A 27,471-nucleotide genomic window follows, 5' to 3' on the forward strand; every position below is an offset into this window, starting at 1 on the left:
GATCTGGCCCCTCCCCGCTATGCAGCCAATAGTCGGTACAGGAGCAGGAGGGGCGTGGCGTGCCTGCTAGCTACCTTGTGATTGGCATCCCGGGGTGGAATAGGCGGGGCAGAGCTGGCCCCTCCCTGCTATGCAGCCAATAGTCGGTACAGGAGCAGGAGGGGCGTGGCGTGCTTGCTTATCAACCTTGTGATTGGCATCCTGGCTCCTGTACCCGCGGCTTCCAGCTCCCCAGAAGCCTTGGGCGAGTGAGGACCTACAAAGTTTGTCCGCTCCGGAGCGCCATACGGACGGGCTCTGGTCCCGGCCGGCCGGGCTGGGCCGGTCTGCGCCTCGGAGACCCTGATGGCCGCAGTGTTCCTGGTAACGCTCTACGAATACTCGCCGCTCTTCTACATCGCGGTGGTTTTCACCTGCTTCATCGTCACCACCGGCCTGGTACTAGGATGGTGAGTGTCCAGGGCTGGGAGCGAGGGGCGAAGGGACCGCCGGCCGGGTGTGGGGTCTGTGCCGAGGGGTCGGGTGGCTCGGGCAGAGCGGCCGCCGCCACCGCCCGCACTCGGCCCAGGCGGTCTGCTGCACCTGTGGGATGGGACCCCGGGGGAGGGGAGAGCTTGGTCCTGATGCGGGGTCAGAGAGTCCGGAGGCTTTGTCCCGGCCCGGGCCTACTCCGTGCCCAGTGAGGACAGGTCACCCGCCGCACCGGGCACAGATGGGCTACGAAGGAGCTTGACTGTGTTTCTGACCTGACCTGACCCTTGGCTTGGTTTCAGATCTTTCGGAGGAACTTTTACCCGAATTCTGTAGCTACCTTTAGGTAATTGAATAGCTTCTTGAAAGCAGTCCACTTTTTTTGTTGTTGTTGTTGAGAGTAGCGAGATTTTAGGAGTAAATTATTCTGTGGGTTGGAGGTATTTTGCTTCTCGGAGAGTTACATAACCCCGGAGCAATTATTTCAAGGTAGAGAGTCTCCCGGTATTTCTCTTGAGGAGATGTGGCTGTATCCTGTTTAGGCCACCCTTATAAACACGGCTAGTTGAAACCATCGGACTAGCCTGCAGCGGTTGTTCTAGGCTGTAGCCTTCATAGCCCCTGAAGTGCACAAGAGTCACGGCCCGAAGAGGACCTTGCGGAAGAGACGAGAGCTATAGTTGCAGAACGGGTATTGGGGGGTGGGGGGTAGTGAGAGGGAATGAATTTTGGAAACACCACATGAGCCGAAGCAGACAGGATTGGACTGAAGCGGGCTTTGTAAATCAAGCTCAGAAATATCCCTTGATTACATATTCATCATTAAAGACAGGCACAGGTCCCTGTCAGTTTCTGAAAATAGATGCCACTTTGGGGAAAAAAGAAAAATGTAACATTCCCAGCTGACACCTCCCTGCCACGGTACAACATAAAATTCTCTATGGTATGAGCAGGACAAGGTGAAGCCCAGTCTTACACAAATTTTTGTTCTCTGTAAGATGGGTGGTTTCACTGTAGCATATGCAGTCCTCCCCAAGTGCTGGGATTATAGGAGTGTGCGCTAGGCCTGGATCATAGTGTTGTTGTTATTAACCTTCCAGCTTCTTTATTGTTGTTTGTTTTTCTCCTAAGTGCTGGGATTAAAGGCGTAGGCCACCACCGCCTGCGACCTGTCGGGTTCTAATTGCTGTCATTTACTTCCAGGAAGTTTGGAATTGGAATTAGGAAGGTGTTTCCCAAGTGAAAAAATCAGTCCTCATACACAGTTTTTAAAGGACTATAATATTGGTGTTACTCTCGTTAACATAATATTCCTCTCTAAGGAAAATTGGCATCTAGTTGATAATTACATTATATTTGTTACTAAATAGGCCACTAAGTTTGATCTCTTAGAACTGTCTCTAGCATTGGGGAACTGGGTGGAATTCATATTGCACATAATGCTGGCATCCTAGGGTAAAGGGAAGCCAGGAGCTCTCTCTCTCTCTCTCTCTCTCTCTCTCTCTCTCTCTCTCTCTCTCTCTCTCTCTCTGTGTGTGTGTGTGTGTATGTATGTATGTATGTATGTATGTATGTATGTATGTGTCTGTGGGGGGGAGTGCGCACACACACATTGGTTAAAAGACAGACACTTTGGAGTCAGACAAACACAGGTCCATATCCTGGCTCTGTCAGGTTTAAGGTTGACTTGAATGAATGATTATTTTACTACCCCGTATCAGTATGAGTTTCGTAAGTGTTGCAAGTTTCTGTTGATATATTATTTCTTCAAGTCTGGGCTGAGGACTGCTGAGGCTGGAAGACTTTGTAAGTAAGTGCCAGTCACCTCCATCCTGATTTGGACCCAAGCAGTCCTGGTGAACCTAACCAACCATTCTTCCCACTTAGCTTAGCTTCATCTATGTAGATAAACTTTTTATATGTCATTTGCAAGTTAAAAGATCTATCTACTAGAAATGATGACGTGGACACTATTTTAACCTTACAGACATCTTTCTAATATCCCAGCCAAGGCAACCACGGTAAACTGCCAACTGCTGTCCTTGTCATTTGTTTTGGTAATGTCTGCATTTGATCTTTATTGATTATCTGTTTCACAGTTGCGGTTCTTACCCCTTACAGCTGAGTTCCCCCACCCTCTTTTGGTTTTTCGAGATAGAGTTTCTCTGTGTAGTTTTGGACCTTGTCCTAGAACTCACTCTGTAGACCAGGCTGGCCTCAAACTCACAGAGATCCGCCTGCCTCTGCTTCCTGAGTGCTGGAATTAAAGGTGTGCACCACCACTGCCTGGCTACAGTTGAGTTTCTTGCCATTTGCTTCTCTCCACTGTGCAGTGTTCCCCTGTGTGGTGAGAGCATGCTGACAGATGAGGAGCATCTCATGATTAGATCCTATAGCAGAGAAAAAGAATCACACCGCAGGAAGCAGATGTCTTTTAGCCTCCACGGTGGCTTCTGGGAGCCTCCACAGCCTCAGTCAGGTGCTCTCAAGTGCTTTACACAGATAACCCAGGACTCTGACTTGGCAGCGATTCCCTGCCTCCTCTGCGCCACAGCTTAGTAGGGGATTGGCTGTCAGCCCCACAGTGCTCCTGCGTCCTCTGCTAGTGAATCTGGGGCAGAACTCTAAAGCACATTTCTCCTTTGATAGCTGTCTACTGATAATGCTTCCCTGAGAAAGGATACAGACTGGAAGTCTAGACAGCCCTAAGGGGCACGTTGTTTCTGTCTGGTTCCTTTTCTTGTATGCCTTCCAAAGCAACAACTACATTCTTGTAGTGTTCTGGTCCCAGTTGATAGTTTTCAACTCTCCTACTTGAGTCTCATTTCTTTGTATTGGAGTTGCAGTAGATCCATAGGATCTCAACTCCAATTTTTTTTTCTCTTCTGTTACTCTGTCTTAGTTACTTTCCGTTACTTAATAGCTGGTGGCAAGTCTCCCACTGCTAGGCAAGCACGCTGCCACTGAGTTACATCTCCAGTGCCGGTTCATAGTTTTTAATACATTTATTTCTTCCTGTTCAAATAGTTCATGTGCTTCTGGTTTCCTGACTAGACTATGACTGAAAGAAAGAATTACTCAGAAGAGGATTCTTGGGCAAAATGCCATCAAAGATAGAGCTTGGGAGTTGGGTTGATTATAACCTGGACACCTGGTTGTTATTGGGATATTCTTCAGCTCCCTGCTAATGAGAAATGGGATCCCAGTGACCCATTGCATGTAATGGCATTGGAATCAACTTAAATAAAGATGCCTTTGGTTGAGTGTGATGGAGTGGTTTCTGAATTAGGTGCCTGGGGGAGCAAATCTTTATAGTCCTTGACAGTTGATGGTAGTAGTGGCTGGTCCTGGGTTTGCTGGATTATTTACAGGAAGAAAACAAACTTGAAACTCTCATCCACTCTTAGAGAATCACAGAATTCCTGGGGGCTCTAAACCCCTTTGTTCTGTGTGTGTGCCATAGTCACCTTGCTGAAAACTGCCCCATCTTTTTTATTGTGCTGGCAATAGAATTGCATGATCTTTTCAGTGTTCCCATGTTACTGATTAGAAAGAAATGGAGATCTGAGACTTGGAATGGGGACATCTAGATAGACATGAAGAAAGTTTGGAATTTACTAATTCTTGAGACAGGTTTTACTTTGTAGCCCAGGTTGGCTCAGAACACTCTAGGTAGACCAGGCTTGCCTTGAACTTGGACTGGTCCTCCTGCCTTAGCTTCCCTCTTGAGTGCTTGGGCTTAGAGGAAAGAGCCACCATGCCCAGGTTAAAGCTGAGAGCTCTGAGCTCCTTTTTCCCGTGGACCCAGCCTGCTTTCCATGGGTGAGAAGGCCGGTGTCCCTGGTGGAAAGACCCTGTGGTAGTACCACTAGGACATCTGCTTTCCAAGAGCTCTGCACCAGGACACAGCTGACCTACTGAGAAGTAGTCCATCCACTTTAGAAACTCGTGTGTGTGTGTGTGTGTGTGTGTGTGTGTGTGTGTGTGTGTGTGTGTGTGTGTGTGTAGCAGCGGGTCTCAACCTGGAGGTCTTGACTCATCTGGGAGTCGAATGACCTTTCACCAGTGCTGCCTAAGACCACTGGAAAACACAGATATTTCCTTTACAGTTCATAACAGTAGCAAACTTACAGTTATGGAGTAGCAATAAAAATAATTTCATGGTTGGGGGTCAGCAGAACATGAGGAGCTGTATTCAAGGGTCGCAGTGAAAGACCCCCACTGGAGATCTTCCCTCAGGAGAGACCCCGAACCCAAGGAACACGCTGAAACCACGGATCAGATGCAAACAGCAAGAGGGTTTATTTAAATACACAGGCACCTGGGGCGACAAAGTCTCTCGGAAGACTTGCGCGCCTTCCCAGGGTAAAGGGGACTTTTTATAGGATCCCAGGGCCAGAGGCGCGGTTACAGAAGCGAGAAGCATAGTTACAGGGTTCCCATTGGTTGATTCAAATAAGGCCAGGGTGAACTTGGGGACATATCTTTAATTTTTAGAAATGTGCTGTGTGTGGCCGACCTGGCTTTGTCTAGGGTACAGTGGCTATTTTCCAAGCCCAACTGTTTATTCCCCAAGGCCAGGTGTTCGACATATCCTGTTTTGACTCAAGGTTCCTCTCCCAAGGCCGGGTGGCCGGCCATAGTTATCTCTCCCAAGGCCGGGTGGCCGACCATATTATGAACTCCTGTTTTTCTAGTACTTGCCTTGCAGAATGGCATTTCTTAGCCTAAGTTACTGGGACGGGGGGGGGGGGGGGGGGGATTTCAGCAGCATTAGGGAGGTTGAGGGCCACACGTCCATAGGAGCTGTGCACTCCATAGGAGATCCTTCTGTTAGGATGGTAAGAGAAGGAAAGTGTTACATAGTCAGATGCATCTATATGGCTATGTGCTCCAGGATTTCTGGAGCCAAAGCGTTAGCACGTACTTGTTTGGTTGATTGAAACTTGATGCACTAAGTTTGAGACAGTTCAAGGTTTCTCTTTTTCTTCAGCTTCTAGGTTTTCCTCTCAGTACAGCTTTATCAGCAGAGCACAGAATTTGATACCTATGTTTTCATTCGTAGCCAGTTCCGAATTTTAGATGTTTGTAACCTGCAGGCCAGAGTCTGCTGTCTTTAGTAAACATTCTAGTGCACTTGGAGGGAGAGCCTCGCTGCTTGTTGGTGAGGTGGCTGTAACTGTCAACAGGCCAGACAGGCTGATAGTGCTTGCTCTTCAAGCCCTCGCTGTCCTTACTGATTTTCTATCTTACCGCTTGCTTCCAGTTACTGCGTTGGTTCAGAGTATTGAAATCTCTGTGTGGTTTTCTCTTTAGTTTTAGAGTTGTGGTTTTCTTTTTGCTTTGTATTTTGAAGTACTATCTGGAGATGAATAAACATTTAGGATTATTATAGCTGATAAGTTAACTGCGTTCTCATTATGAAACAGTGCTTTTTTCCTCTTGCACCCTCTGCCCTGGTTTCTGCTTTGTCTGTTATTAACATAACCATTATAGCTAGCTTCTGGTTCTCTTCTCCCTCCCTCTCTCCACAGTTTGCGTTCTTTTCTTCAGGGTTAAACTCAGCATCTTAAGCATGTAGACAAACTGCCTCTGAGCCACATCCCAGGACTTCTCGCTCTCTTTTGGTTGGTATTAGCAAGAGTATCTTTTCCCATCCTCTACTTAAGACCTATTTTTGTCTTGATATTTTTTGGGGGTTTCTTATTTATGTCCCATATAACTAGTACTGCATTTTTCTTCATTTTCTCTGATTATCTGGGTCTTTTAGTTAGGGAGTTTGCATTATTTGAGTTTGATGTGATACTTGGGGTGCTTGGATTTAAGTCCACCATTGTACTCTTTGTTTTTTATGACTTGTCTGTCTTTGTTCTTCCCCGGCTGCTACTCTTCATTTTGCTTGTTAAATAACTATTGTTGGCATGTTAGCCACAACTTTGATCTGATGTTCCTTTGGGGATTTTAATCTGCCTCTAATTTTCACTTCATATTTTAAAGATACTTTGTATCTTGTAGATTTTGGTTACAATTGTCTGTTGGATGTTTCATTTTTGTTCAATTTTCTTTTCTCTTTCTGTTTCATTTTAGACAGAGACAGAGACTCAGTGTGTGTGTGTGTGTGTGTGTGTGTGTGTGTGTGTGTGTGTGTGTGTGTGTGTGTGTGTGTTCCTGGGAATTGAACCTACAGCCTTATGCTTGGTAGGCAGTAGACCACCAAGCCACATCCCTCGCCCTCGTCTTGGGCACTTTGTACTGTAGTGCCTCCACATTTACACCCCTTCTGTTCTTCAGTGTCTGATCTGCTATGAAGCCTGGCCAGCATGTTCTTCATCTCAAATATTGCCTTATCATCTGTAAAACTGATATGAGTGTTTTAAACTATTGTCTATGTCTAGATATTCTTCAATCTCATAAGCCTTCTTGAGCACATGGAATACAGTCCTGGCAACTATGTAGATGTCCCCAGTTAAAAGATTATCAACTTGTATAAAAAGAAAGATTCTAGCATCATTTTTAATACATTCCTATAGATTCATTTATCTCTTCTTTATGGTTAACATTTTCTTTTCTTTTCTTTTTTAAAGATTTATTTATTTATTATGTATACAGAAGAGGGCACCAGATCTCATTACAGATGGTTGTGAGCCACCATGTGGTTGCTAGGAATTGAACTCAGGACCTCTGGAAGAGCAGTCAGTGCTCTTAACTTCTGAGCCATCTCTCCAGCCCCCTGGTTAACATTTTCTGCTTCTTTGCATGCTGGTTAACTTTTTTTTTTTTTTTTTTTTAAAGATTTGTTTATTATTATGTATACAGTGAGTGTTCAGCCTGTAGGCCAGAAGAGGGCACCAGATCTCTCATTGTAGATGGTTGTGAGCCACCATGTGGTCGCTGGGAATTGAACTCAGGACCTCTGGAAGAACAGCCAGTGCTCTTAACCTCTGAGCCATCTCTCCAGCGCCCCCCCCCCCATTAACTTTTTAAAGCATTATAAACATTGGAAAACATGAATTTTCCTTAGAGTTTGTTGGGCCATTATCTTACATATTCTTACACATATTCTTAAGCTTTTTACTGGTTCACAGTTAATTTCCTTAGAAACAATGTGATCTATTAGAGGCTTACTTTTCCTCTTACTTGGCTGGACCACAGCAGCCTTATCTAACTTCAGTAAAATTAGGTCTATCATCTTAAGTAACTGTCTATTCTGTTTGTTAATTTTCTTAGATTCCTTTTATCCCTAGATAGTTTATTATGACATTTTAGTCTGCAGGATTTTTTTAAAAAAAATTTTATATTTATTTTATATGCATTGGTGTGTAGTGGATAGCCATCCCAGCATTGGCCTGGAAGTCCCAACCTCCATTGAGGCTTCAGTAATAATCACGCCCACAAGGCGGGGCAGAGGAGGGAGCGGAAGACCGAGGAGCAAGAGGAGGTGGCTCTCTTGGTTCCGGGACGCGGGATGCGGGATGCGGGAAATGGACCGAGCAGAGTTCTCCAGAGAACATCGCCGGACTACCCTATACCTTTGCCAGACCCTGCAACCTACCCCTTCATTTGTAAGTTACCCCACAAAATAAACCTCCCTTTTAACTACGTGGAGTGGCCTTAATAATTTCACCAATATTGGTGTTTTGCCATGGGTGTTGGGTCCTCTGGAACTGGAGTCACAGACAGCTCTGAGCTGCCATGTGGTTGCTGGGAATTGAACCCTGGTCCTCTGGAAGAGCAGGCAGTGCTCTTAACCACTGAGCCATCTCTCCAGCATCCAAATGGCAGGACTTTTTTTGTTTGTTTTATTCTTTTTCTTATCTTTACTGTTTTATAAGTGCCTATTACCAGATGCTTAGACATCCAATCTAGGACAAGGGATTGCAATGACACTCTGTTGCAGATTGACACTGGCCCAACCTGCTCTTGGTGTGAGCCTTGTTCTAAGCCTTGCATGCATGACCTGTCTTGGCCTTTGTGTAGGCCTGGTTCCCACTACCTGCTCCAGGCATAGCACCCATTGATCCATGCCAGTCGCCTTTCCCAGTGTATTTTCCCTAAAGGTAGTTGCCTTTAAACCCAGCTATGTCTACTTTCTCCAACTTTTTACTATATAAACTTTCAAACATTCAGGACACAGGGGAGAATTGCATAAGGAAATACATTACCTGTTGCTTAGATTCTGCCGTCAACATTTATTACATTACATATCTGCCCATTCATCCCTTCTTCTGTCTCACCGTGTGTCCATCCTATTCCAGGATGGACCTCAATGTCAATTGTTCTCTTCACCCCTAAGTACTAGAGCATGACTATCACCAGATAAAGTTCAGTGTTTTGTTTATAGTTCCCTTTTCTTTTATTTTATGTGCTTCAGTATGAAGGTGTCAAATCCCCTGGAACTGGAGTTACAGACAGCTGTGAGCTGCCATGTGGGTGCTGGGAATTGAACCCAGGTCCTCTGAAAGAACAGCCAGTGTTCTTAACCATTGAGCCATCTCTCCAGCCCCTAGTTCTCTTTTCTTTTGTATGTTCAGTGTCTCCCTGTGTGTGTGTGGTGTGTGATGTGTTTGTGTGTGTGCACACACTCATTCGTGCACATGTACGCATGTGCCACAGTGTGCACCCGAAATTCAAAGACAGCCTCCTCCAGTGGAGTCCTCCCCTACCATCTTGTTTGAGACAGAATCTCTTTGTTCCACTGCATATGCCAGCCTAGTTGCCCCAGGAGCTTCTGGGGGTTCTCCTGTCTCCACCTCATCTTGCTGTGGGAGCACTAAACAGACACACAGGCCCACACCAGCTTTACATGGATTCTGACTCAGGTCCTCGCACCTGCTCAGCACTTTACCCACTGAGCCATCTCCCTAGTGACCTAATACTTCTCTCAAGACAGGGTTTTTCTGTATAGCATGGGCTGCCCTAGAACTCTGTAGACCAGACTGGCCTTGTCTGAGATCTGCCTGCCTCTGCCTCCCAAATGCTAGGATTAAAAGGTGTGCACCACTACACCCAGCCAGGTTTTCTTTTGAAATGGTCTTTACCTGCAATGGGATGTGCAGATCTGAAGCATGCTAATTGCCAGGGGTTACCAAATACATCTATACAATCCCAAATTGAGTATTGTACACTGATAGGTTCTTCATGCACTTTCCCAGGTACCTCTGCTCTGTATACTCAGAAACAACCTTGCTCTTATTTCATAGGTTAGTTTTGCCTCTTTTAGGGTTTCATATTAGATAATCATACAGTATCTCCTTTCTGAAATTTTTGAAATTTTTTTTTATTTTATGTGTGTAGGTGCTTTGCATGCATATATATGTATGTACTGTTTGTGTGTCTGGTAGCCACAGAGGCCAGAAGAGAGTGTCAGATCTCCTGGAACTGGAGTTACAGACAGTTGTGAGCTGCCATGTGGGTGCTGGAAATTGAATCCCAGGTTCTTTGGAAGAACAGCCAGTACTCTTAACCACTGAGCCATCTCTCCAGATCTTATATTTTTAAAAATTATCTACATGGTTATAGCAATGTATTATCTCTTTTCAGTGCTGATTATTAATACATTCTTCCTGGTATTTGTGAGTATGTCTGTTTGTTTCCACAGGCTTTTTTCTATTTCTTTTTTTCATCCCTGTCATTGCTATGTATTTGGAGAAAAGGGTGTACTCAAAGTATGAACATAGCTCAATCCATTGATTCAACTATTGAATCATGTTAGGACACTCTGTTTAGGTGAAGTCCCCTTATCCAACTAATAGGCTTTTCTGTGGTGGGATAATAGGTTTCTTTGCTGCTGCAGTAAGCCAGTTCAAGCTGAACTAAAAAGTAAAAGAACAGGTTTATTTGAGCAAAGCAACTCCCTGGTGAGTTCTCCAGTCCCAGAGATCAAGGCCAGAGAAGTCATGCACCCAAACTAAAGCATGGAGGTTATATAGCCTGGAGGTGAGGGGTGATGACTTGTCCATAACAAGCTGGGTTTGTGCCCCAGTATGGTAAAAACTGCTTTAGGTGGGGACATGGGCTGCTGGCAACTTCAGGGGAGGAGCTGCCGCAGCTGCCAAAATGCAGAACTGGGCTTTTTGGTGCCTTTTCTTTGTTGGAGATTCTCAGAGTGGGTGGGGACTGGAGAGAGAGCGATGGGGCTTCTCAGACTGTACAGGAATGAGCTGGAGGATACAACCGAACACCAACTGTGGGTTTGTTTTAGGGCACTCTATTTAGGTCAAGTAAACTTGCCTAGTTTGTAATTTTATTAGACATTTCATTTGGTTTCTTTATTTGGAAGCTTGTTCTGTGTGGATTGTCACAGTTCATGCTTTTGCATAGTTTATATGACCTTTAAAAGTATATTATGTGAATGAAAGGCTGTATTTGACATTTTGCTTTGTTATTTTAAAAATTGTAAATGACTATTTGATATTTTGATAGTTCCCTGGCCTCATAAATCATAACACATAGTCTGTACATTAAGTAAACATTTGGTTTTTTTTCTGTCTTTTGAGGATATGGTTCTATAATGGCCATATTGTTTATTTTAAGTATAATTCACCTATAATTGTTGTGCTTTCTATTGTTATCCACAATATAAAGGAAAGAGCTGCTTATTTTCTGGAGCATACTGATTCACTCAGCCAAATGATACAGTGCAGTTCTGTGAGACCTCTGACCTCCCTAAATTCTAGACTGATTCTGCAAGACAATTGTAAAAAAAATGACTGAGTACTTTTTTTTTTTTTTTTTTTTTGGTTTTTTTCAAGACAGAGTTTCTCTGTGTGTAGCTTTGCGCCTTTCCTGGAACTCACTTTGGAGACCAGGCTGGCCTCGAATTCACAGAGATCCACCTGGCTCTGCCTCCCGAGTGCTGGGATTAAAGGCATGCACCATCACCACCCAGCCCTGGTACTTATTTTTAAAGGGAATCTGTAATGAAGCCTAATATTTTTAAAGACTTTTAAAATTTATTTTTTGTGGATTTCACATTGTGCATCCCTAGCCTATCCATCTCCCCATCCCTTCATATCTGAAAAACAAACAAGAAAACCCAAAAATGCAAAAACAAACAAAGTAACATACCAAAAAATAACAACAACAACAACAACAAAAGTCTCAGTGTGGAAGAGTTTGTGTGGTCAAAATTTCAAGTTTGTTGAAGTTATGTTTTATTTTTACCTTTCTTTAGGTTTGGTTGGGATGTTCCGGTAATTCTGAGAAATTCAGAAGAGACCCAGTTCAGCACAAGAGCTTTCAAGAAACAAATGAGACAAGTCAAGAACCCTTTTGGCTTAGAGATCACGAACTCGTGCTCAGCTTCACTAGCAGGTTGGTGGCCGTTTTCCCAAGCTTTTCTCTCATCCCTAGTCCCATGCCGTTAGCCCTTCTGTGTTCGTCTCTATTTCTCTTCACTAACCGCCACCACTCATTGAGCGGAATACTGCAGATGTCAGGATTAAAGTTCATAGATTTCCTCCTGGAAGTGTTTATCCAGTAGTCAACAGAGACCGTGTGCATACAGAGGAGAATGAAGTATTTCATGCGTTAGTAGACAGGTCTGTTAGGACACTGTACCACATTCAGTAGTCTTCAGTACAACAAGAAATGATCAAATGTGTCTGAAACAGTAAGTTTAAGCTTGCTGCCTTTTTAAGAACAACTGATTTTTTTTTATCCGAAATTGTATTTTAGTATACATTATTTTAATCTAATATGGGATTTGTTTGTTTGTTGGTTGGTTTTTAAGAGACAGGGTTTCTCTATGTAGGTCTGGTCCCTGATTGTCCTGGAACTCACTCTGTAGATCAGGCTGGCCTCGAACTCAGCAATCTGCCTGCCTCTGCCTCCTAAATGCTGGGATTAAAGGCGTGTGCCACCACAACTGTTATTTTTGATGTGATAATTACAGTTGGCAGGTTTGTTTCTGGTTTGTTAGAAGGACTACTCAGGAGCTATTGAGGTGAAATCTAAAGAAGGAAGCGTGGCCTTTGCTGCAGCAGAGGTATTTGGGAAAGTCCTTGTAGAGAGAGTGTGCTCACTCTCCCCTCTTCTACCTATTTTTTTTAATAGTCTTGATTGGAAGATAAGTAGGTGTCTTCTGGGGCTGGAGGAAACTTGTAGGTGGAAGAAGAACAGAACACCCAAGTAAGTGAGAAATACAGAGCAGTAGAGAACCAAAAAGCCGTTTGTGGCTCAAACAGGGTGGGACAGGTGTGATGGTGGTCTGTGTTAACTGTCAGGTAGACAGAATCCAGAATCACTTGGGAGATGGGCTTCTGGGCGTGCCTGTGGGGGGATCATCTTGCTTGTGGTCATTGAGGTGAGAAGACCTGCACATTATGTTTGGCATTGATCCTTGGCAATAATCATGGACAATATACACAGAAAAAGAAGTAAGTAGCAGTACACACTTGCTGCTGTTTCTGACTGTAGGTGCAGTGTGCCCAGCTGCCCCATGCCCCTGCCACCTTGACTTCCCACCACGAGGGACTGTACCCTGGAACTGGAGTCAGAATAACTGGAGCCTTTGTCCCTAAAGTCCCTATTATGAGGGCATTTTATCACAGATACAGGGAAAGAGACTAAGACAGTAGGTAAGAGAGAAGAGTCTAGAAGACTTTGCATGGATTTCCATAGACAGATCTTGCTACAGTGATAAAATGAGGAATGGTGGGTTTGGGAAGAAAAGTATTGAATTCAAGTTTGAGCCTGTGGGCTTTGAAACTAAATTTTTGGGACGTTCGATGGAGATGGAGATGAAGCAGCTCCAGTATCTGGGCACAGGTGCCTGCCCCTGACACCTGATGACCCTTCCTATCTTAACTAGAAGTCTATTCCTTTTAGCTTTTCTTGCCGCTACTTCATTTACTTTCTCTCAAAACTGCTAAAAACAAAAACCAAAGAAACATAAAAGCTGTCCAAATTTGGGTCAAGGACAAGTGTGAGGACCAGAGTTCAGATCCCCAGGCCCCATACAAAATGTCAGGAGGGTGGTGGCCCACCTGTAACTCCAGCTTCAGAGGTGGAGATGGGGTCCCAGAGTAAGCTGGCTAGTGAGACTAGACATATCTGAGCTCTGAGTTTGAGAGATCCTGCCTCAGTGAAGAAGGTGGGGATGACTGAGAAGATTCTCAACATTAATCTTAAAAAGCCATATATAGGCCCAGGTGCACACATGCTTGTGCACCCACACACACCCATACATGCACAGCACACACACAGAAACGGGAAAAGAACACATTCTTAGAATTTGCTGCCTCTTCCCTTAAACTCTTCTGAACCATGCAGCCTGACTTCCCCCTAAGCCATCTACTGATGTAGCTGTCCCCAAGGTCACTGGTTGCCACCTCTGCATCCCACTTGTGGCCTCCAGTGGAGTTTTGGGCTGGAGTGAATGCACTCACCTCCAGAGCTGTGCAGCCTGCCTTCTTCCCACGGCACACGCGGACTTCCGTGGACCGTTCTTGCTCAGTATCCTGTCTGTCACTCCCAAAGCTCACCACCTGATGAGAAACCAGGTCATGTGCTCAGTATGGGTTGTTGTCTAGGTCAGTCTCATTTCTTTGTTCCACAGGGCCTCATGCTGGGGCCCAAGGCTGGTCTGCAATTCGTAATACAGTCCAAGGTATTCCCAACAAGTAAATCTTGATTTATATTCCTTAAAAAGTATGAAATTCCTATTCTTTCTCCTTAACTATAAACACTGCCACCCTAGAAGTTGAAGGAAACTAAGATCCTTTTCCCCTAAGAGTATGTAAATGTTTATTCTGACTTTTTTTTTTAACTTTAGAAAAATAAATTTTATGATATGACATAAAAGAAACTGCCTTGCCTGGCTGTGGTGATGCACAACTTTAATCCCAGCACTAGGAGGCAGAGGCAGGTGGATCTCTGTGAGTTCAAGGCCAGCCTGGGCTACGGAGTGAGTTCCAGGACATCCAGGACAACACAGAGAAACCTTGTCTTAAAAAACCAAAAAAAAGAAAGAGACTACCTTTGTTAAAACAAGGCAGAGATCGTGCATTCCTGATTAAAATATACAGTCATGTTTTAATGACCACCCCCACCCCCTTCAGCATCTTTAGATTTTAACCTGCTACAAATTCTCATCTGCTTCTTGGGTAAGGACTGCCAATAAAGAAATCAGCCATGACTTCCTGGGGTCCAGTCCACAAGTCTGGAAGTACACTGGGAAGTGGGGTGGGCTGATCATATTGTGAGTCAAACATGGGCTCCACTGAGCTAGAGCAGAGGAAATCACCCCTACCCTTCAGGCAGTCTCAAGTAGAGCCGACTCTGCCAGTGTCTGAGGAACATGAAGACAGCCAGTCTGTGGAGCAGTCAGCTGTGCCCATGTGCCGACGGTCTTCATAATAGAAAAAAACAAATGTGTTCTCTCAGAGTGTAGTTACTAAAAGAAGTCACTTAAAAACACCAGTGAGTGGTGTTTCCTATTTGTTTTCTGGTGGGGAAAGGGAGACGGATTTTGGTGGAAGTTATAGGAACAAAGCCCATGGAAAGGTCGATATACTTAAGATTTGCACAGTGGTTATAAGGTTATTTTGTTTCCTACACAGACATTTAAAATAATCCAGATTTTTTTCTCACCCCCGTATCCCAAGTACCTGACAGATTGCATAGGAAAGAACAAACCTCCAAACATGATGTAACTGGACAACAAACAAGAAATGGCTATTCGGTTTGCTAGAGCAGGCTGCTGGGATTTTGCTGTTGTGTAACAGTGTTGTGTTTGGAGTTTTGTTCATGTCCCCAGATAGAGGCTTTCCTGAAACTATGGTAGATACTCAGTATATGGTAGTTGAACTGGATTGATTGCTTCAGGAAGAATGTTGTCACTCTGGAGTATCCCTTACCTCAGCCCACCCTGTTCTAACAGATCCAATGAGAGCGAACATAAAGCAAAAGACTTAGGCAAAGCACACAGTAGCATTTGGAGAGCCGTTTGCCAACCTCCATTTCCTGCATCCTGAACTGTCCTGTCCACGTGTCCTGTCTGTCATCCTCACACACGCTCTCTGTACGTCACCTCCTCACAGGATGGCTTTCCTGGCCCGTGTTGCTCTTATTAAATGGCTCAGTGCTGACTCAGAGCCAAGGATGGCTCCAGCACTTGGTGCTATTAGCCCAGTGAAGCTGTGTGGGATAAGGATGGGTTGAAAGAAGTCATACCCACTTGGTTTTGAACTTTCTGATTTACAGGTTTCGTTAATGATATTAATATAAAGCAGTTGTGTATGCATTGAAATTTGGAAGAACAAGAACATGTGAAGGGGAAACTCCCTGCAGAAGAAGTGGGAAAAATAAAGGGAGAGCAGTTTTGCAAAGAAGTATTTGACCTGCTATCAGGTGGTATCCTTATGCAATGGTCAAGGTTCTGAGAGAGTGTGGAGGGAATTCTGCAGATGCTATGGCTCTTTTTCATTACCTTCTAGTGCTAGTTTTAGCGACACATTAAAGTATGATTACTTTTCAGTTGCCGGTGAATTAATACCTGGTTGAAATCAAGTAAATATTTGAAATAGAATTCCATTCTAGTAGCCTATGCAGTTCCTGCTAATTAAACTTTGTGCTTGATTAATTATAGCAGTCTTGTGTCACTGCTGTCACACATACCACCAAAGTAGAAGATGAGTAGGGGGACCATCTTGGTCATCCTGTGAAGCATTTGCTTGAATTTGTGTATCTTCTCACAGTATCTTTTTTTACAATATATCTTTTTTTTTTTCTTGAGACAGGGTTTCCCTGTGTAGCTTTGCGCCTTTCTTGGATCTCACTCTGTAGCCCAGCCTGGCCTTGAACTCACAGAGATCCTCCTGCCTCTGCCTCCTGAGTGCTGGGATTAAAGGTGTGCGCCACCGCCGCCCGGCTTCTTGATTACATTTTTAAAAATAGGTAAGCATTCAATCACACTTCCTGTTACAAGCAGCAGAAAAGCCTTCAGTAAAGGCACACTGAGACCTGCAGATTTGCTGGTGGACCTAGGCCAGGTTCAGAAGCTAAGCTGCTGTACCAGGAACAGTGACCCAGACTGCATGTAGGTCTAGTCAAACACACCCTGCCTCTGCGCACGGACTGTGGTGGCTTCCCTCCCAACAGTATGAGACACGGGAAGTCTGCCCTTGAACTTGGTATGCTTCAGCTGCCACCAGTAAGAGAGGCAAAAATCATGTTGGGAGCACTGAACGTGCTATGTAAACATAAAATCCATAAGTAAAGCAACACATACAACTTGTATGCACTTAGTTATCCACTTATCAAGTCTGCCTATACTGTAACAACCTCCTTTTGTTGAAAGCAAAGAGAAACGGAGAATATTGCTAATAAACCTTCCATGGTTGGCATCCCCAGCCCTTCCTCAGGCTGCTTTATATACTCGTGGAACACTAACCATATGATGGACATTAAGTGCCATTGTGTATATTAATAATAGAGCTCGGTTTCTTGTTAGTGTTTTCCTACCTCAGTGATCGCCATCTGGACCCCCTGGTTTGTTTGGATGGCTCTGCTCTGCTGTTTTGACCCTTGTGCTAATCACACAATGATTGCATATATTGTTAGAAAGAGGTGGTTACAGTTACCAAAAGGAAAATTGGACCAATCATTTTAAAGATAAATTATAACAATAAAATTTTGTTGTATTGCTCAAATTCTACATAGCTATTAACATTTTTATATTTGTAGATACATATCCTTCAACAGCGTTTAAAATTGCCATCTGCTAGGCCAGCGTCCACAAGAACAAAGTCTGTGTTTCTTATCCCTTGTTATATTATCTGCTGCATTGGGTGACACCTGTTTCTTTCTGGTTTGTTTTCTGTAGCTGGCATGACCTTGACAACAGATTGCCTTGAAGATAGTCGTCTTACATGTTTCTGGGGCTGCAGTGTCCAAAAACTGTATGAAGCTCTTCAGAAGCATGTTTACTGCTTCAGGATAAGCACTCCGCAAGCATTAGAAGAGGCACTGTACAGTGACTATCTCCACCGAGAACAGTATTTGTATCCTTTTCCCAGATGCACTCACTGGCACAGAAACATGACACTCTCTGGATACAATAAAATGTTACCAAGTTATTGACTCTTTAATATAGCTTTGTTCTTTTGGCAATTTGCCTTTACATATTCAAAAGCATTAAAAAGCACAGCAAAGAAGAAATATATTGCCAGTTACCAAGAGATACTGAAATTGAAGACTTTGGTCCAGTGCCCAGATCTCGCTATCCATTGGTAGCTCTGTTGACCCTCGCTGATGAGGATGATCGGGAAATTTATGATATTGTAAGTAATTGAAGCATCTGGAATGCCTTACTTTTACAAGATTTGGGTGATTCTTAATTATTTTTGAAATAGGAAAAAATAATTTCTGAAAACATGTATTTGGTCTTGGACACACATGTCTTGAAAATTAAAGCATGAATTTATCCTGTAACACACCTTCAGAGTATGATGATCCCCCTCCCCCGCACTGTGGATGACAACAACATGGCTTTATTTATGAAATAAAAAGTAGATTATTGTTGAATTAAATTGATTTCATCCTTTAGAGAAATGTCCTTTGGGATACATGTCTATTTTTCACATTTTTATTACTGAATTGATCAGTATCATGACTTGAAGTGCTTGATTTTAAGACCAGGTCCGCCCTTTTCAGGCCATAGTTATGGTCCATCGGAGCCCCTGCTATGCCTGTGGGATCTCTGTTCAGTCATTTTAGAATCTTGTTTTCTCACTATGTACTGATTTTTTTAAAAAAAATTGTTTATTATGTATACAGTGTTCTGCCTACATATATACCTGCATACCATAAGAGGGCACCAGATCTCATTACAGATGATTGTGAGCTACCATGTGGTTGCTGGGAATTGAACTCAGGACCTTTGGAAGAGCAGTCGGTGCTCTTAACCTCTGAGCCATCTCTCCAGCTATGTTCTGATTCTTTGGACTGGTAGTTCCCTGCTTGGAGCATAAAAGCATCTAAGTGGTCAGAAAGACCCTGAGTCTCCACCCTCTATGTGTGATGGAAACTTATACAGGTTGAACATCCTAATCTGAAAATTGGGAAATTTTTGAGCATTGACATATGCCACATGTGGGAAATTCTAACCTATCCAGTTAAGTGTATATTCACCAAACATGCTTTTGAAAATTATATTTAGCCCATGTTTATAAGATGTTCTTACAGCACAAACGAATTTCCTGGTTAGACTTGGGGCTCATCTCTTTCTTCGTGATAGCTCATCATGTATATGCAAATATACTCAAATCTGAAAAATCTAAAATCTGAACCACTTTTGCTTCCAAGCATCTCTTATATTTGATTTTTTTCGAGACAGGGTTTCTCTGTGTGGTTTTGGTGCCTGTCCTGGATCTCACTCTGTAGACCAGGCTGACCTCGAACTCACAGAGATTCACCTTGCTCTGCCTCCTGAGTGCTGGGATTAAAGGTGTAAACCACCATTGCCCTGCTATAAATTTATTTATTTGTTTGTTTGTTTTTTGAGACAGTTTTTCTGTGTAGCATCTGTTTTGTTTTGGTTTGGTTTTCTGAGAGAGAGTTTCTCTGTGTAGCCTTGGCTGTCCTGGAACTACCTATGTAGAGTAGGCTGGCCTCAAACTCATGGATATCTGCCTGCCTCTGCCTCCCACTTCCAAGCATTTCCAATAAAAGAAACAACCCATATATGTAACAAACTTTTGATGAACTCTTATGGCAAGAACTATGTGTGGTGGTGCATACCTTTAGTTGCAGCATTCAGGAAGCAGAGGTAGAGGCAGAGGCAGGCAGATCTCTAAGTCTGAGACCAGCCTGGTCTACAGAGCAAGTTCTAGGACATCTAGGGCTACACAGAGAAACCCTATCTCAGAAAAGAAGGAAGGAAGGGCCGAGCGGTGGTGGCACAGGCCTTTAATCCCATCACTTGGGAGGCAGAAGCAGGCAGATCTCTGTGAGTTCAAGGCCAGCCTGGTCTCCAAAGCGAGTTCCAAGATAGGCTCCAAAAGCTATACAGAGAAACACCCTGTCTTGGGAAAAAAAAAAGAAAGAAGGAAGGAAGGAAAACTTATAGCAAGACTGCCCTTATACGCAGTTTGCTACTTTCCTTGGTGCTTAGTATGCTCATTAGTAAAGATGCAGTGACATTTTGATACTTTTGTGTAATGTGCAAAATATATTCACTACCATTAATTAGCCTGAAGTTTTCTTTCAACAACAACATAGGGTGTTAGAGCGAGTGTCTTTACAGACTAAATCGTAGTAGAGAAAATCCCAGCCCTACTCTACCCCAGTTGTCAAGTTGGTGCGTCACAGTTCTTTACCTCCTGGGCATGGCACCCTTCTCTCCATGGTGTGCCCCTTATCATTTCCTTGAGTTCTGTCCCCTCTTTTTCCAGCTATTCAAAACAAAGGGTCTGATGCTAGTCACCCTGACTCATGGCTCCTGTCAGGTCCTTTCTTTTTTGACCTCACTCCATATGGACTTAAGTTCTTGGGCTTCTTTGTTTTTCTTATTTTGTGTTCCATGTTAACAGGGAGGATTCCCCCATCACCACATACATGTGGTAAAGTGGAAACAATGGGAAATTACCATTTTCATCACCATTTGGTGACATATATACAGAGGATCTGCTTTCAGGTTCCTGAGCCAAAGCTGTGGCAGCCTGTTCCCTCCAGGTTCAGCCTAATCTTCTGCCCTTGTGGAAGGCGGCCCATCTGCATCCTTGTGTGGCCTTCCAGCTTAGCTAGGTGTTCTCCCCTTTCTCTGTTAATTATCTCTCAGATCTGGGCTGGTATTGACAATAGAGCGTCCTTGTCATTACGTCATTTATGCTCAGGTTCTCTTTAAAGGCAAGCTAAATATCTCATATTTGTTTTTCATGTGTGGTTCCCAAGTACTTTATCTAAGGCTTGTGAACACTAAATAAAGACAGGAATGATCCCATTCCTGTTGTGACATAATAAAATTATATTTACCTAACAGTCAGTCTCCAGTACTGAGGATTGGACCCAGAGTCTCAGGCAAGCTAGACAAGCATTCTACCACTGAGCCAGATCCCCAGCCCAAAATTAATTTTGTGAAGTACAATTCTGAGCTAGGTTGTTATTGTTGTTGTTTTGTTTTTTTTCCGAGACAAGGTTTCTCTATGTAGCTTTGTTCCTTTCCTGGATCTTGCTCTGTAGACCAGGAGGGCCTTGAACTCACAAAGATCCACCTGCCTCTGCCTCCCAAGTGCTGGGATTAAAGGCGTGCGCCACCACAGCCTGGCTGTTGTTGATTTAAGTTGATGAAAGAAATCAAGAGTTGTTATTACAAGGTTTTGATATTTACATAAATTGTATAAGAGAATATCTTCATTAGAAAGTACACACTGAATACCAGGAATCAACAGCCAGAATTTTTAGTGTATTTCTTTATTTTTATTCCAGTATTATTCAAATAACATGCATTTGTGGCAGAAGACAAACAAACAAACAAACAAACAAAACCTAGAAAGCCTAAGCAGGCTAAAAGAAAAAGTGTAATCGCCTGTACTCTGTCATCCCAAGGTGAATGGGCACCTATGTCTTGCCAGCCTTTTAGCACATAAAGGAAAGTATCAAATTGTACATTGCATGAATTGCCCTCTTTTAGTGACCTATTTGAACATCTCTTCTGTATCACACGAGCTCCATACGTTAGTGTGTAAATGTCACGGTAATAGCCTCCCAGGCTGCACTGCCTCAGACGTCAGGAGTCTGGAATGAGGCAGTAGGGTTGCTGCTCTCTTCCATCCTGGCTTTCTGATTGCAGTATTAAAACCCATGAAGAATGTTCCGTTTTTACAGCCTTGGTAGTCTTACAGCTTTACTTTTGTACATAATTTCAAAAAGCTACAAAAATAAGAACACCTGTATACTTGACCCAGGCCACCTAATGACATTTCCAAAACTGCATTATTATCTTCCTGTGCATGCAAATGCCATGGTATCATACATGCATTTGAAATGACTGATTTCATAGTTAACTTGGAGGGTGGTGTCTGTTTGTTCCTGGTACTCGGTGTGTATGTCCTAATGCGGATCTTTTCTTATATAGCCATAATGTAGTTATGTACTGAACAGATTTCACAATGTATCGTATCCCACCTGTGCTTATATCCCAACCTCCCAGCTGATTTAGATGTTCTGGCAGCATAAGACAGCCAGGTCTTACAAATGTCTCCAGAGAAGTTCTAGCCGAGGGCCTCCATCCAGGGAAGCTGAGGCGTTGACTTACACCACATAAGAGCATTTCAAGACAAGTTAGTGTGAATCAGATTTGGATTGATTAAGAAAAGGTCAGAGAGCTGGGCGGTGGTGGTGCACGCCTTTAATCCCAGCACTCGGGAGACAGAGGCAGGCAGATCTCTGTGAGTTCGAGGCCAGCCTGGGCTACCAAGTGAGTTCCAGGAAAGGCGCAAAGCTACATAGAGAAACCCTGTCTCAAAAAAAAAAAAAAAAAAGAAAAAGAAAAAGAAAAGAAGCAACCTGGGCTAGAGAGATGGCTCAGAAGTTAAGAGCATCAACTGCTCTTTCAGAGGTCCTGAGTTCAATTTCCAGCACCCACATGGTGACTTCCAACCATCTGTAATGAGATCTGGTGCCCTCTTCTGTGTACATAATAAATAAATAAATCTTAAAAAAAAAAAAAAAAAAAAGGTTCAGAGTTCAGAGAGGAGAGACGTCTTGGTAGCTATCTACCTGTGCTTTTGTGTTTTGAATTTACACCACTCCAGTGATGTAATTTATAGTGAGTTTTTAAAGATTAGGTAGAGTTTCCAGAGTAAGTTTAAAATGAAGCTGAAAATATGACATGCTTGCTTAAAGAATTCTTCAGCAGGTGGAACTGTGAGGTCATCTGTGAGGTGTTAGGAATGGGAGACAAGTGCCAATCAAGTTAAACCTCAAGGTCACAGCATAGTTATCATCTTGACACCCTACTTACGACCTCACTGCTGTCTGTGGGCAGTCTGCCCTGATTTTGTCGGATTTCTTGACTTTGAGCCAGCTGGAGATGTAAATCAGAGCCTGGCTCCTTCCTTTTCCCCATGTCCTCTCCATTTTCTCTGTCCTTCTGTTACATCTCGATATTTTCTAGTCTACGGTCAGGTTTTGTCACGCTGTTAGTCTCCTTTACCTGGGTGTGTCCACAGCCTTCCTTTTTCTGACTGTCTTTACTCTTTGGTTTTCCCAGACAGGGTTTCATTTTATACCTCTATCTGTCTTAGAACTCACTTTGTAGACCATACTGGCCTCGAACTCACAGAGATCCACTTGCCTCTGCCTCCCGAGTGCTGGGATTAAAGGGTGTGCTGTCATGCTCAGCCTTGCTTGCTTTTTATGACAGCATTTTTAGACTACTTCTATATACACACATCCTTTTTGTAAGCATAGAGGTTTTCTTGTGATTGGGTCACAGTTAGGCTTTATTGGCCAGTGAGCCATGCAAGGTGATGGACATCCTTCCAGGGCTCCGCCCCTGAAGCCCACTGCTCTTTGCTGGCCTTGGCGATAGAAATGTTGGTCTCCTGGTCAGTTGTTTTCTGATGCTCTGGGCTCCTCTCTTGATCTCCCATCAAGCTGACCTGAGAGTGTGACCTCCATTCTTCTCCCGCTTTTTCCTCCTTTCCTTGTGTCTTTCTGTGGAATGGGGCAGGTGGACTGCAGGGTCCTGATTGCCCTGCCCTCTTCTAGACCCTCCAGGACTGTGCAGATGCCCTGCTTTTCTATGCAGATTGCCTGTCTTTAATACTCCTTGATGATTTTGTCAGAGTTTATGTTTACCATGGTGTTTGGATGTCGCTGTTTCCCATGCTAGCCCTCTCTAGTCAGTTCTTGGCATGCTCCTTCAAACCAGAACCTTCCCTTTATTTGAGTACCTGTTATCCCAATGACCTCATGGATTCTCTTCTCTTCCTCAATAGTTTATATCAGTTTTTAATTTAACTATTTTGGCACTCAAAGTATATCTCACCACTTCTTACCAGGCTAAGCATTTATAGTCAAACTGGCTGGTCTAGCCAATCGGTGAGCTCTTTGTTCAGTGAGAGACCCTGCCAGAAAAAAAAAGGGTGGAGAGCAACTGGGGAAGATAGCTGATGGTGACCTCTGGCTTCCACAAGGACACTGACATGCACACACCACAGGAACACACTCATGCAAGTGGAGAGTGGCTGAACAAGACACTCAAAGCTGACCTCTGCACACACACACACACACACACACACACACACACACACACACATATAATGGAGTGTGATGCCAGCCAGAATTTCCTAACACCACCAACTGCTGAAATCCTCAAAGCTCAAAGCCCCTAAAGTCTAAAGCTCCCAAAGATGGAAACCTACAAATGATAAGCTCCAAACCATATTTCCAGCAGTGGGTGAACGGCTCAGTGGGGGAGTAGAGAGCTGGATCTTCGGGGTGCGTTAGTGTGCCCTCACTTGTATATAGGATACTTCCAAGACATTAAAGTACCACGTATTCCTCCTGCCCTGCCATACATAGTACTAGGTCTCCCTCCATGGGTAAAAAAAGCAGCTCAGGGATCTTCTGAACTAAGGACACCTGCTCACACAGGGTTACCTCCAGCATTACCAAACAGTAGATGGTGAACTAGTTTTATCTAGAAATCTGAAAGTCAAATTTACCACAAAGTCGGGCACAGGAAACTAAGGAGTGCCTCACGTTGATTATCAACGACCCCTCAAAGTGGTCTCCACTGTTTTGTTTGATCTATCAAACATCGGCCGTTTGTGCTCCTGGGAAGCACCAGAAATTTTAGAAACTTACCCATTTATGTATTATTGTCTGGAAAAAGCAAAGTGTTTTATTTATTTATTTTTGAACATAAAAACAGATTATAATTTAAAGGTCCAGGGTTATTTGAAACTGGAAAATATTTTCTCTGTAGAAAATAGTGAAAATGATAACATTTCCCAATAAGCCCTTTTAAGCCAAATAATAGCTGCATTATACATAGAAATATTGATTAGATTCTGGGACACAGAAGAAACCTGTCTTCATCATTCAGAGAGCTGTTTTACTTAAGTTGTGTAAGTGAAGGCATCTCAAGGATTCCAAGTGCTGCATTGGTCAAGCACTCACCAGCCTGGAGGGAAAGGCCAGAGTCAAGGATCCAGCAGAACTGTCAGGCCAGGAGACATGTGAAAAGGAATGTGACAACCAAGGGATCAAAGCACTACAGAGAAACCAGAGCTAGGACGATGCCAGGTGCTGAAGGTCAACAAAGTGTTTTATAAATGCTTATCAGAAAATGTGGGGGCCAACTGCTACATAATAATCACATTTGGAACTAGGTATGCTCAAGCTTCTGAAAGTAGATTGCCAAGTGTTACCAATAAAATGTTTTCCACTCAACCAGTGCATTTGGTGGAAGCTAGACATGTGCACTTGCCAACTCTACAGAAAGGATGCACAGTGCAGGTTAGGAGCAACACTGTCTGCTGGGCACCCCTTCCAGGGGCTGAAATTCCAGCTCTCAGTGAATCAAAGACTAGCCAGGGAGCTCCAGGGATCTGCCTGTCTCTGCCCACCCTTCAACATTGGTGTTATGGATGTGCTCTGTGAGGCAGTCATCCAGTTATGTTTTTCCAAATTGTTAGCCAGTTGTCTCTAAACTATTTACTTAAAGAAAACCAATCCAAACCTCCCTGTACCTTGTGCCTTGAGATGACACCTTCACTGTAGTTTTGCACATAACTAATTGTTTTGTTATTATTTTTCTCTGGACTGTTTCTTCTCTCTCTTCCATTCATTCATCTACTTATGAGTCAGTTCAACACTATTTAATATTTAATAAATAAGGCTAGGCTGCTCTGAGCTGTTGAATGCTCTCCTACCTATTCTTATATGTTCCTTTTTCTATGTGAGTATTTTAGAATCAGTGCCTGTAGCTTGTAGTGAAGCACATTGATATTTTTATTGGGACCACCATGAATCTGTAAATTTTAGTATAATTAAAATGTGTCAGTGGCTGGCTACTTTTCAGTGTTGTGAAAATTAATATACAAATAATATAGATGTTCTAATACAGCTCTTATTTGAGAAGCATTTTTTCACTTCTCTGTGAAAGAGTATTAAGTACTGACTCATGTCCAATTTTTATTTTAGATTTCCATGGTGTCAGTAATTCATATTCCTGATAAGACTTACAAACTTCCCTGCAGAATATTGTATCAATATTTACTCCTGGCTCAAGGTCAATTTTATGATCTTAAGGTAAGTCATACCATGTGATATTTGTTGTTTATAGAATTCAAGGAATGGCTGTTTTAAAGAGAACTGTGGTTTTCAGTTAGCTATGGAAGTTAACTACTCCTGCCCGTTTGTTGAATTTGCTAGCTCATACATTTTCAGTAGCTTTTGTGACCCCACCCCAGGTTCAGAGAGTAACTGTTGTTCACAATTGCCTTTATGCTGGTTTCTTTGATTTTCAGCAACTTTTCATGTCTGCAAATAGTAGTCCCAGTTCCTCCAGTGCCCCTTCTCCTGCAGACAGGAATGCCGAGCAGAGCTTGTTGGAGAAGGCAGGACTGGCTGGGAGCGATGCAGAGCCAGTGGAGGAGAGCAGCAAGGACTGTGTGGTGTGCCAGAACGGGGGCGTGAACTGGGTGCTCCTGCCTTGCCGACACACGTGCCTGTGTGACAGCTGTGTGTGCTACTTCAAGCAATGTCCCATGTGCCGGCAGTTTGTGCAGGAATCCTTTGCACTTTGCAGTCAGAAAGAGCCAGACAAGGACATGCTGGAAACCTCCTGAAGCCGCCGTCATAGCCGGAGAGTGTACTGTCCATGCAAGGTGCAGATCCCCGTGTCCTTAGGATCATAACACAGACCCTACAGTTGTGCCTGTCAGAAGGAATTCTGTTTTCACGTCATACTTGGATGATTGCAAAGATGTTCTTCCTGCTCAGCATGGCGAGCACTGGAGTGCTGTCTTCATCGATACCTAAAACTCGCTCAGCTCTTGAGAAGAATGTAAACATCTGCCTTTGGCCAGCTGGAAGATTTCATGTAATGTGGGTGAGAAAAGTCACTCAGAAAACCCATCCACTTGACATTGCGGGAGATCCAAGTTTCAGGGTGGGCGACTGCTTTTCCATTAATGTAATCTGGAGTGAAATTACAAGACTGCATTCTGCTGAAAGTAACTAAATGTCCCCCAGTTTACAAAGTAGTTGGAAGGGGCTTTTTACCTTCCACTGCCTCTGAAATTTGTTTTTATAAATATTCATTTGGTTTCAAATTTTCCTTATCAAAGTTACATAAATACATGTTTTAACTTTTCCGTCATATAGGTTTTGAAGTCATAAACATAAGGCACAGTTCTGATTGCTCCCATGTGTCATAGATTTGATGGCTCTTGTCTACAGGAGGCAGATACCTAACACCTGGATAATAAAATCTCCTGGATAATTAAGTTATAGACTCGGTTGTCAGATGTGATTAAATTAGCAGCATGTGCTGTGCCCAGGAAGGGCAGTGGGGCCCTCTCCGCCTTGCCTCATGTCTCCTCCTGTGCAGCAAATCAACCCAGAGGTTGGGGTCTGGAAGGACAGAGCTAGGAAGAAAGACAAAAAAGGAACAAATAACATCTTCTTTCTTTTTCTACAATTTTTATCCCAAATAAACCCAGTATCCCGTATTTCTCATTACACCTTGTAAGCATTGAGCCTGATAGACACTCCCCCACCACCTCGCCACCCTCACCATTCTTTCCAAGGTGACCAAGAACAGAAAGGGAAATGGGGGCGTCCCAGGACAGTGAGTACACAAAGACCCCCAGGGGCATGCTGAAGCCTCTTCTGTAACGTTTGTGTGAGACCCATGCCTTGCCTCCGGGTTACCGATTTATTTATTTGTTTATTTATTTTTGGTTTTTCAAGACATGTTTCACTGCGTAACTTTGGAGCCTGCCCTGGAACTTGCTCTGTAGACCAGGCTGGCCTCGAACTCAT

General features: G+C 43.5%; 1 protein-coding gene across 1 annotated transcript; it reads left to right on the top strand.

Annotated features, from left to right (window-relative positions):
• The first annotated feature begins 198 nt into the window (after window positions 1–198).
• Cgrrf1 (cell growth regulator with ring finger domain 1) lies at window positions 199–26,939 on the top strand. Its single transcript, XM_036199983.1, has 6 exons — window positions 199–449; window positions 11,645–11,784; window positions 17,297–17,474; window positions 17,606–17,753; window positions 25,627–25,734; window positions 25,953–26,939. The coding sequence occupies exons 1-6, from the start codon at window positions 346–348 to the stop codon at window positions 26,271–26,273; spliced, it is 999 nt and encodes a 332-aa protein (XP_036055876.1). The 5' UTR covers window positions 199–345; the 3' UTR covers window positions 26,274–26,939.
• Window positions 26,940–27,471: the final 532 nt, after the last annotated feature.

This window comes from Onychomys torridus, chromosome 9 (assembly GCF_903995425.1).
Source record: "Onychomys torridus chromosome 9, mOncTor1.1, whole genome shotgun sequence".
NCBI lineage: Eukaryota > Metazoa > Chordata > Mammalia > Rodentia > Cricetidae > Onychomys > Onychomys torridus.